Source organism: Poeciliopsis prolifica, unplaced genomic scaffold (assembly GCF_027474105.1).
Source record: "Poeciliopsis prolifica strain line A6 unplaced genomic scaffold, Auburn_PproV2 SCAFFOLD042, whole genome shotgun sequence".
Taxonomy (NCBI): domain Eukaryota; kingdom Metazoa; phylum Chordata; class Actinopteri; order Cyprinodontiformes; family Poeciliidae; genus Poeciliopsis; species Poeciliopsis prolifica.
This window is the reverse complement of record NW_026562417.1, coordinates 5,030,069-5,041,862: the sequence shown is the minus strand read 5'-3', so window position 1 is coordinate 5,041,862 and position 11,794 is coordinate 5,030,069. Positions and strand designations below refer to the sequence as shown.

Sequence of the window (11,794 nt, the reverse complement as noted above, 5' to 3'; positions counted from 1 at the left end):
GTCAGTCTTTGAGCACACCTACTATGACTATTCAGAAAAGAACTGGATTTGGTGACTTACCACAGTAGAGCGCTCAACAGACTGCGTGGAATTTACGGTTTAGCTTTGTATTTATAGGCAACCAGTAGGGGGCGCCAAAAACCATTCATCACATAATTACAAAACATATTTTAGCAAGAATTTCATCTTAATACCCGTTACACTTGTTGAATGTCAGTTCCTTCATCAGTACATTCTTTTTCACAGGTTTGGAGATGTAGGACTTAGGAGGAGAGGGCACTAGAATATTTAAAATAACAGCTCTTATGTCTACATTTAAGACATTCTCAACTTCTGTAATTGCTCATTTGAAATCTGTACTAAATGACCAGACCAGAGCAGTCTTGGAACTGAACATTTAATTGGTTGCTCACAACGTGCGTGAAGCTAGTGGGCTGTTGCGATGTTTCTGCTGTCAATGGTTAATCATCCTATCCAGGCTGTTCCAAATAACAAGGAAGTAGACGGAATGGTTGATGGTTAATTCACGGACACAGAAAAGAACTCAAGAGGTTGAAACTTCCTGGTGAAAACTACTCTTGCTGTTACAGCCTCTCTGGAGAATTCTTCATCTCCACAATAATAATTAGTAAAGAAATTTGTCCGTTAAGATATTAAAAATAATATTTGAAATCTACTGGTAAGGTTGACCTGACAGAAATGAACGTTTGATTAACACACTGAGTAAACTTTTCCCAGCTGAGAGATCACTGAGGTCCGAATTCTAAACAATGAACTTTCAAAAACTCTTTCATTGTGCGAAGAATTGTCCAAATATAAAAAAGAGCAAACTGTCGATAGTTCTGGTAACAACTAAAAGCTGTAACTTCCGAGGTTAATGAACTCATCATGAGGTTGAAGTTCCTGCTCAGCGCGCGGAGGGGATTTTCCCGCAGCAGAGCAGGAAGTTTAATACCTGCGTCAGTGTTTCGGAGAAAAAGGCTGTTGTTTTCACTTGGTTTTTGCTGCTTTGGCTAAAATGGCAGCAGCGACGCTGACTCTGGGATGGCTGGTAAACATAAAGTTGGATTTAGCACTGCTGGTCTTGCTGGGAGTGATGGGATCGTCGTCCATCAGCATTATATCTCAGCACGCGCTGAAATGCTCGCGACAGGTGAGACGCAATGAGACTTTCTTAATGATGCCGGTGTTTGTCAACACCGGAAATATTTATTTCCGTTGATAAAAGTTTATGAAATCATTTCTTCTCTGCGTCCAAATGTTATAAATTTAATCACTAGGTTGATTTAAAGGAATTAAAGTGCTGAAAGGTTTAAACATGTCAAGCAATTACTCCTGTCACCGTTAATGCGATTCACCTTAAAATTTTAACGCCTTAATAACACAAAATAATCGAACTACCTATTTAGACGTAAAAGCCTTCCGAGTGTTAGTTAGTTAGTTAGTTAGTTAGTTAGTTAGTTAGTTCACAGTAGAGCGTTATGGCAGAGACACATGGGGAGTGACAGCGAACAGCAATAAAAGTTGTATATTTTCAACTTTTTACATCGCTACTCCGCGTTTGCACATCGATGTACACAAGCTCAAAATTTCACATGTATAAAATACGGCTGGACCAGGACAAACTGACGCCTCGTCGTACAAGTTCCATAGGAAATGAAAGGAGAGGGACATTTCTAAACATATGTTCAAAACAAAATGACTTCCTTTTAATCCTCCTGGAAAACCGACAATCATACATTCATGGTTTTTGATATGAATTATGTCGGCAGTTGCCCTGGGGCACCCAAGAACTAGAAGATAAAATATATATCTTACCTGTCAGTTGTCCACAGAGCAAGTTTGGTACTACTTGTATACATACATACATGTGTAGGGGAGTAAGTTTCCCCTAGTTGCTGTTGAGTACTGGGAGTACTGGGTGAAGTGCACTGTGTTGTCAAGTTCTGTAATTAGCAGACCCTTGTTAAAATTATCACTCAATCCTATGGAAACAAAGTTAGGCTCTGAGATTTTCACACAAATCTTTTCAGCAAAGTGTTGACTGTAGAATTATTGTGTTTTCTAGACTTTAGGTTTGATTTAAATTATTTTATAAACTATATCATTATTTTTAATTCAGAAAATCCCTGGAACTCATCAGGGGATACTTTCTGTTTTCCATGACTGTGTAATTACTAAAATACCACGTGTACAAAACACCAAGTTTGATAAACTGAAGATTTCTAATGCTGTCGTCTTTGTTCTTCTAACAGGATCTGGACTGTCGAGCGAGTTCCAGTGAGTAATTTGAATTTCCTGTTGCAGATATTTCCTTCTTGCTCTTTTGTTTATCATGAGTTAGAAATCTAGAAATTACACATCTATTTAACTTTACAATAGCATTCATCACACTTGTGTCTTTGATTTTAATTTCTCCCGCACCCCCTCATGTCATGAAAGTTATTCCATGTACATGCTTCTTATTTATATATTAGAAAAATTGCTATTTTTTTGTTGTTTACATTTAAATTAGGATTTTATAATATATAAAATTCTATTAAATACTACTAAGTATTTTTAGGATAAAACAAAAAATAGCTTATAGTGAATGGATACTTACAGGCCTGTCACAATAAACAATAAATTAATTAATCACATGATAAATTAAAATAATAGTTTTCAAAGAATTTTCATTTGCTTGATTTATATATATATATAAAGAAATAAATTCCCTTCTCACCCACCGCGGGTGGTTCTTATCCTCTGAGCTCGGGTCCTCTACCAGAGGCCTGGGAGCTTGAGGGTCCTGCAGTATCTTGGCTGTGCCAAGGACTGCACATTTCTGGACTGAGATGTCTGATGTTGTTCCTGGGATCTGTTGTAGCCACTGCTCCAGTTTGGGGGTTACTGCCCCGAGGGCCCCGATGACCACAGGCACCACTGTGGTCTTCACCTTCCAGGCCCTCTCCAGTTCTTCCCTGAGGCCCTGGTATTTCTCCAGTTTCTCGTGCTCCTTTTTCCTGATGTTGCAATCACTTGGTATTGCTACATCTACCACAACGGCTTTCCTCTGATGTTTATCCACTACGACAATGTCTGGTTGGTTCGCCATTACCATTTTGTCTGTCTGGATCTGGAAGTCCCACAGGATCTTAGCTCTGGCGTTCTCCACCACCTTTGGGGGTGTTTCCCACTTTGATCTCGGGGTTTCCAGTCCATATTCTGCACAGATGTTTCTGTACACTATGCCTGCCACTTGGTTATGTCGCTCCATGTACGCTTTCCCTGCCAGTATCTTGCACCCTGCTGTGATGTGCTGGACTGTCTCAGGGCCTCCTTGCACAACCTACACCTTGGGTCTTGTCTGGTGTGGTAGATCTGGGCCTCTATTGCTCTGGTGTTTAGGGCCTGTTCCTGGGCGGCCAGGATGAGGGCCTCTGTGCTGTCCTTGAGTCCAGCTTTTTCCAGCCATTGGTAGGAATACCCGACATATATATATATATATATATATATATATATATATATATATATATATATATATATATATATATATATATATATTCCCTTTTTCTCTCTCTTTTTTTTTTTTTTTTTTGTTAATCGAAAACTGACTTGTAGAAGTCTTCAGTCTGGTTATTTGCTCCTCAAATATCCTTTAAAAAAAAAAACATAATTTTGTTTATAGAGGGATCCTAATTTATTTTATTTGCTGTCCCTTTTGTTTTCTAGGATATCCAATGTCTTTCAGTTCCAGTGTTTAAATGTTCATTAGAATTTAAAGTTTATTGCTCTTTGAGAAAGTATTGCATTTTTATGCCATTATTGCTATGATATTTCTTGAAAATGTTCTCAAAACAACAATGTTATTGTTTATCTAAATAAGCTCTGAGACAATTTATTGCCCCAGAACTTATTGTTATCTTGATAACCCTAGATACTGAGACATTTCAGTGTGTGTTTGTCTCTTTATGCAGGTAACTGTATGGACCCTGGGTGGCTGATCAGTCACCAGTACACACCCAGTGGTCCAGAGAACCTTCAAGTTGCTATAGAAACCAGGTTAGACAAAACAGGAAAACTGCAGCCTGTCCTTCAGGCTAACTGGACTTTAAAGGATGAAGGTGAGTTAGTGTTGTAACACTAACGCTGTATATTGTTTGATTATATTAAAAGTATTGTTAAAATTCAGTGTTTATATGGATTGCAAATATGTCTAGCTTTGTCAGTTTCTCTTTGCAAAGTTTAGGATTTAAGTTTAATATTCTCCAGTCTTCTGACTGGAATTTGTTTTTATTTTTTCATTCTCTAACATAGACAAAGACAATATTAACATCAACTGTATTAATCAACAGGTAGCATACATTTTCTGAATGCCACTGAGCTGCATGTTCTTCGGATGTCCACTAATGAGCAGATGTGTATTCGATATTCTTTCAAAGAACGTCTCCCCATGAGGAGTCCAACAGGAGAGAAAGTGAGTGGCTCATGTTTCATATTTTAGATCAGTTCTTACCAAGTTTGGAAACACTAGATTTAGATTTCCTTTGCACATCATTAAGCAAACACAATTAATCAAATTATTAGGCTAATTATCTGCTAATATTCAGACTTAACAAGGATGATTAAGCTGGTCAGGTTTGCATTTCTCTCACTGATTTCTCATTCAGTCTAAATGTTCCAAAAAGAAGCAGAAAACCTGAAGCATTTTACTTGTTGAGTCCAGAATTATTTCTTTGGACTGACTTATTTGTGTGTTTTCAGTGGCTTTTCTCCTCTGATGTCATGGTGCTGAATCCTGGAGAGAAGTATTATGTGTCTGTCTATAACATCCCCAGACCAGAGCAAGGCCACAGCAACTTTAACGTCAACAGACAAATTCAGGTCCCAGGTGAGTTAAACCAGGATGCAGTTGTTTTTGGTTTATGATTCACAAACCAAGCCTGTCAGGAAATCTTCCATTTGATTTTTGTTGAGTTAATATGTCCTCTTAATCTGTTTTTCTTTTTTCTTTTTTTTTTAAGGATGTGACCACGTCAATATGAAGAAGACCCGGGTTTGCATAGAGGGAGGTGAGTCATACTCCTGTTTCCCCAGCTCAATGTGTTTAAAACTGCTAACAGGCTGTGTAATCTCTGTAGGAAGTCTGTGGAAGCCTAACATCAGCCTGGTTCATGAGCCAGTCAATGGCTCCCTGGCTGTCAGCTTCATCCCCAGCACTCTTTGTAAGGAATACCTCGTTCTAATGAGATGTGGCTCCATCGCAAACCGCATCACTGTGCTCAGGGTGAGGCTCAGCCTCATGGCTGTTACATACCTTCGTCAACTTTGACACTAATCTGTTTCCAGTGTTGTCCATGAACTCATTTGAATGAATATGTTTTGTGTGGTGTTTATTTTCTGGGAACACTAAATATGTAGAAACACACTAAAGCCTCATAAATGGTGGAACATTAGCTGAAGGTGTTGACGCATAGCAGTTTAAGCCTTGTAACTTTTATCAGACTCAGTATTCTCAAATATATAAAAAAAATCTGTCTTAAAGGGAGTTATTTTAACCAGAGAGCCCTAATACCATACTTCATTTAAATGAATGATACATTTTGCAAAAAATAAATCAAAATCATAAAATGACATTTCTGTTGAAATGGTTTGATTATCTCAGAACTAATATATATTTAGTAATCTTGATAACATACTGTATTTAATGATTATTTAGGCAAATAAAATGGACTGAAGAAATCTACAAACATACATTAAATATGTTAATCTCCTCTGAAACGTAAACAAGGTCTTTGTGCACATTATGGATCTAAATGTTGCTCTCAATTCAAAAAGAAAGCTTTGAAACTGAGGAAAGATTCAGATGGAGGAAGGCTCTGAGCCAGATTTTTTTTGCCAGAAACCCACCTGCTGTTTTCTTTCATTGAGGGAGTTTTTGTTTCAGTTGATGGTACTTCCATTGTAGACTTTGCTGCAGTTCATCATATTGAGCATTTACATAGCAACAGTGAAGAGGAAAACTCTCTAGCAGAACCAAAACCTTTCTCAGTGTGAAGAACCATCTGGAGGTTTGAGAAGACATAGCAGACACAGAAAAGAAACAAAAGCACTGATTCTGGAATACTTTCAATGTTAAAGACATAAATGTAAAGTGTTATTCCTTACGTGGCTTAGGACAACTAAGCAGATAATTTTAACTATGTAAATTTGAATAAACAAGCCTTTAAGTCTAAATATGAAAGTCAGAACATTCAGTTAGTTATAGCAAAACCTCAGCCAAAGAATTTGTTAAGGAAAGATAAAGAGTTAAAAACACTCTGGCTATTAGTGGGTTCATATGCTAGTGTGCAAGTTGTGATATATACATTCTAAAATACTTCACTTCATTAAAACTTTGATATCTGAACTAGCCTTTCAAAAATAAGAAAGGCTAATTCCTGCCTGGAGCTGTGAATGTAGTTCAGATGCTGAAATATATTCATGCATTGAGTTTGTTTTAATGTTGTAAAGCAATCCTCCAAAATGAGGGTGAACAGATGCAACTCTGATGTTATCTTGAGGAAGATACAGATATTTTCGTGTTTCGTGGGTTGACACTGATCAAAACATCCTGCAGTCAAAAGACGCTTTACTTATCTGTGACCATATTTTTTTTTCTGTACACACTATCTATAGTCACACTATCTTTGTGGGGACTTTACATTGACTTCTGTTCATTTCTACAGCCTAACCCTACCAAAGCTCAATTCACATTTTAGGCATAAGCCTAACCAAAAAAACAGCATTTGCCATGGAGTAGTGTGTGATATGTGCCAGGAAAATAGTTCCCACCATGCATCAAATACATGGCACATATAAGCATACATGTTTGAGAGTGTGTGAGTGTATTTGTGTTAATGTATATGTTTCCCCTCCAGTACTAACTTTGTCCATAAACCTCTCCTCAGGTGAATCAGGAGACAGTGAATGTACAGTTCAGTCTTCATGAATGGCCAAAATTCTGCTGCCAGTTTGATGCTGAGGTAAATGTTTTCATTTCATTGCTGACTTCCATTATGTCAGTCATGCTTGTGTTTATTAGCAATACGTCTGTATCATCCAAGCTAAATAACATTCGTTTGATTCTTCTTTTCCTGCAGATTAAACCTTATTTCCCACAATGTGGGAACGACTGTACACGTCAAAGAAAAAGTCATAACATTTGTTCAGGTACAGAATCTTGTTTTATGGCGAAGGTGGATGGTAGCTTAAATATTTAGCCATTAAAACTTTACCTTTCAATATATTCCAACTGGGACGAATGATTTCTGTCTATTTTGTGTCTCTTTAAAGAAAGGCTTTTCAAAAAGACTGTATAGAAACAGATGATCAGCTACTAGAATAACTCTAGCGATACAATTTAGCATTAGAATTCAACAAGTAGATAAAAGCGCTCTTTTGCAAAAGTTATTAATTTTTTTCAGGTTCTGGCTACACACACACACACACTAGCAAAACATCAGTGGACGTAATGTATTCGGAGAACTCGATTATTGGCAATAAGCAGATAGGCTTCATCTAAAGGGTATCTGAAGAAAACCTGCCTCCACCACATCTACACAAACGTTAGTGCCAGGTCTGATGCAACCTTTATTTGGTCATAGTTTGCAGTAAATGTAGTGATGATCCCATCATGCATCATATTTGCAGCATTATTATTAAACACTAATACGTTAGAGAAATTTGGATTTCAGGTGAACTTTCAAGATGAGTCTAAAATGCACTCTGACCTTTACAAGTGAACTTAGTGTGACTTCCTTGAATTATTTGAATTCACAAATTGTTCAGTATTTCAGAATTCTTTGTGCAACTTGCTGCTCTAATAAGCCAGTTTAAAACAAAAGTCATCCTGGGATACTTTTAGAGAAACTGCTTATATTCATATGTGACTGCAGTCACTAGTACACATAGACCTTTTGACATTCTGAAAGTGTGAGGTTGGATTTTATCAGACTACATTTGGAAGGAAAACTTTCTCTGGGAATGCAGCCTACTCTTCAGATACTGGTCAGTTTTTTTTGTTTTGTTTTGTTTTGTTTTTTTTTTTTTACAGAAGCTTTTGTTTGGTATTAGTTTGCTCTACATTTTACTTAATAAAGCCCAGGATGTCTGACCTGACAGACATCCTTAAGTAAAATACTTAAATCTTTACACTTAAGTACTCAAAAGGCTTCTCAGCATATTATGTCTAAAACATTTGTGGGTTTCAGATGTTGGGAAGAAAGCAAAAAATAAAAAATAAAAATAAAAAGCCTGGCTGCTAAATGAGAAGGACAAGGAGAAAAGAATCCTCTAAAACTTTCTAATTGCTTGTCTTTTCTTTCTCACAGTGAAAACACCAACAACAGATCCGCCTCCCCCTGGGTACTTGTTCATTCCCATCGCAGTTGTTTCCATCTGTATCATATTGGCAGCAGTGATGTGTGTCATTTGCAGAAAGCGTGGTATGGAATACTTTTTCCTAATTTTTACCTTTGAACTTAATGAATGTCAGAAGTGTAGTTTCGTACCACTCATAGATTGCTTTGTCCACCTTTAGGTAAACATTACGTTGCTACTCCACCAGAGGATGGTGGAACACAGCAGACGCCGCTTAAAACACAACCCAAAGTGCTGGTCATCTATTCCCAGGACCACCACCTCTACAGAGAAGTAGTGCTTAAGCTGTGTGCCTTTCTTCAGGCCAAATGTGGCACCAGGGTGCTGGTAGACCTACTGGACACCTCCTCAGTCAGCATGGTTGGCCGTCTCCGCTGGCTGGAGTGGCAACGGCAGCAATTAAACAACCCGTCCGACAAGATCCTGGTACTGTGCTCACCTGGAGTTCAGGCAAAGTGGAGGACAATGTGTGGTCAAGGCCAGGTGAAACTGAAAGAAGATGTACTTTGCCCCACAGATGACATCCTCATTCCGTTTCTAAATCTCTTCCTGCCTGACATGCATCAGGCAGGAATGTTGGGCAAGTATATGGTGGCTTACTTTGGGGACATCAGCAGTGAGAGGGATGTGCCTTCAGTTTTTGACATTGGAATCAAATACAACCTGATGAAGCACTTTGAGGAACTCTACTTCCGTATCTTAGACATTGAGAAATATCAGCCAGGTCAGGTCAGCCACATCGAGGGAATCGGTGTGGATGAATATTCCAGCTGTGCTTCTGGTAAAGCCCTTAGAGATGCTATTGAAACCTTCCAAGCCTATCAGATAGAAAATCCGGACTGGTTTGAAAAGGAGTGTGTTGTCAGTGAAGAGGAAGTCATTTGTGAAGCCAACCAGCTCATTGAGCCACTGCAGACCCTTCCTGTGTTTGAGTACATCCCTCCTATCAGAGATGGCCTTCCAGTCTACATTCACAACGTTGACATTAATGAAAGCTGCAGCTCTGTTCGCATCCTTACACCTGAGTTAAACCCAGGGCATCAGATGTCTTCAGTGGCAGAGCTTGTACCAGCAATAAATTCTGACTGCAGACATCTGTATGCACCAAGCCAGGTGGAAGTGTTGACAGAAGTCCCACTGTACCACCACAGCACCGGGCCAAAGTCTGCTTATGTAGCTGAACCTGTTTTCAGGAGCCAGTCGTCTATCCAACAGAACTGGGTGTCCCTCAGGGAACCATCATCTGTTCCAAAGTCTGCTGAGGATGATGAAGGCTCTTTGCAGCATATGAACAAAAGGCTGTATGCCTATTCAGACCAAGGACATTTGGCTCAACAGAACTTTCCTGACACAAGTTCTCTTGGATGTCCCAGTTCTGTTGTGCAGAGTGAGAATATTCCCTTACCTGAACTGAGCCTGGCCCAGCCTGTGGAGATGGAGGAGGATTTTGAGCCAGGTATAAAACGTTCCAGCAGTGGATCTGACCAGGGCTACAGCTCCAAAGGATCATCCCAACATGAAACCCCTTTAGAAGAGGATCCGATGAAGGCTTTAGCCAAACTGCAGGAGGAGCTGTTCCAGATGTCTGACAGCTAATCTTCATCTTCTGCTCTAACAGACTGTGGTTACTGTCCAGATGAAGCTTTTTTACCCAATACCAAGTTTTTCAAACCCTCTGAGACATTACACTTAATGCTCAAATGTGACTTTTCAAAACAAGCTGGACCTGTAAAGCAAAACGAACATTTAATTGCATTTCTTCATGAACTGAGTAGCAAGAATGTTGCATCTTTTACTTTAGGTTTCATTCTTATTTAACTCTGCCCTGTGCCAAAGTCCCAGTACCTGCTCATGACACTGTTTGCTTGTGTAATGAATCCCCCCAGTATTCTGATCCTATGTATGCATACTGATGAAATCATCTGAATGATTAAAATGCCTTAATGTGATATAAGAACGAAGAAATCTATTTTAGGTTGAGAAACTCAGAACAAGAAATTCAACAAACAGCTGAGCTGAGATCCATTCTGTTTCTGCATGGTTCTGTTCTGTCAGTATGTTTGGACTGCATACAGTTGAAAACAGACGTTGCAAACACAGACGACTGGTAGGTTTTCTTTTTATTTCAGTCTCCAACCACATAAAACTCCATCTTAAACTACATTGATTAGATAATTACAGATACAGTATACAACACATCTGGGTATTATGATAGTATAACAATACTATACTATGTATATATTACTATATATAGAACAATTCTAAAAATCAATAGTTTACTTAGTACTGATTTTTATCACTGTTTAGCAGATTGTATTATTATTTTTATGTTTGTGATGTATGTAACATATTTCTCTTGTAAATGAGACCTTGAGTCTTAAGATATATTTTTTTCTATATAAATAAAGGTTTATGTAAGAAAAGGAAATGAGCGCTCTAACTCCAGGACTCGTGTGGATCTGTTCTTTCTGTGATGGGCTCCTTCGAAAACCCAGAAATAGTTTTGGCCCTGTCAGAAGATTTCACTACATGCAGATCACAGCTTCACTGCACTCTGGCTGGATGGTTTTGATATTAATCTCGGGTAAAGGTTACATGCTGCTGGATTCAGGGAATTTAAGATAAATTTGCTTTTACATGCAATGTAAAATCTGCATACAAAAGTGACTGATGGGCAGATGACAGAATCAATTCTCCACAGGAATTTTGTCAAACTGTCCTCCAGTTTGAAATGTTTCACTGAAGGTGAAAACATATGTGTAAGTATTGAGTTGAAACATAAAAAGAAAAATCTTTCAGCACTGCCAGACCATCAATATTCCTGTAAATACATTCAAAGAACTTCTAGAACAAAAGTTTTACCATAAATCAACAGAAATCTGAAGATAGTGATTTTTATGGTTCTTTGATGAAGGAATCTGAACTGGAACATAACATTATGTAGATACTGAAACACAGAAACCAACCAGCATTCGCTCTGGAGTGTCTTCCTCATGGCTGAACTATGACTTCATGTCTTCATTCAATTCATCTGAGTTTATTTCAGGTCAATTGACAACAATTATGAAGACATAGCAGAGGTCATACTGCACAGCAGAATGATATTATTTATATCAATCTGGTCAGTAATTGAATCAAATGATTTTCTCTGGGACATACATAACGTTATGTCCCAGTTCAGATTCCTTCTTCAAAGAACCATAAAAATCATAGAGTTCAGATTACATCATTTACATATTAAGCAGTACACACACAGTAAACCCAAGAGAATAAACCTTCAAATAAGACAAATAAGGTAATGAACAAAGACATCTGGAATGACGTAAACAACTGACACGTTTCACACATTCACACCACCTGGGATGCTCTTTACTTCCTATAGTGTCACCCAATC

The 11,794-nt window shown here is 38.2% G+C and overlaps 1 protein-coding gene across 1 annotated transcript; it reads left to right on the top strand.

The window, feature by feature from the left end:
- Window positions 1-929: 929 nt before the first annotated feature.
- On the top strand, window positions 930-10,840 carry il17ra1a (interleukin 17 receptor A1a). Its single transcript, XM_055055664.1, has 11 exons — window positions 930-1,153; window positions 2,256-2,280; window positions 3,957-4,103; window positions 4,335-4,456; window positions 4,744-4,870; window positions 5,004-5,051; window positions 5,121-5,266; window positions 6,930-7,004; window positions 7,122-7,191; window positions 8,352-8,465; window positions 8,561-10,840. The coding sequence occupies exons 1-11, from the start codon at window positions 1,019-1,021 to the stop codon at window positions 9,994-9,996; spliced, it is 2,445 nt and encodes an 814-aa protein (XP_054911639.1). The 5' UTR covers window positions 930-1,018; the 3' UTR covers window positions 9,997-10,840.
- Window positions 10,841-11,794: the final 954 nt, after the last annotated feature.

Coding starts and splice junctions, on each gene's coding strand:
- il17ra1a (XM_055055664.1), top strand. CDS start 1,019: ATGGCAGCAGCGACGCTGACTCTGGGATGGCTGGTAAACATAAAGTTG. Junction 1,154..2,255: donor CGCTGAAATGCTCGCGACAG/GTGAGACGCAAT, acceptor TTCTTCTAACAG/GATCTGGACTGTCGAGCGAG. Junction 2,281..3,956: donor GGACTGTCGAGCGAGTTCCA/GTGAGTAATTTG, acceptor CTCTTTATGCAG/GTAACTGTATGGACCCTGGG.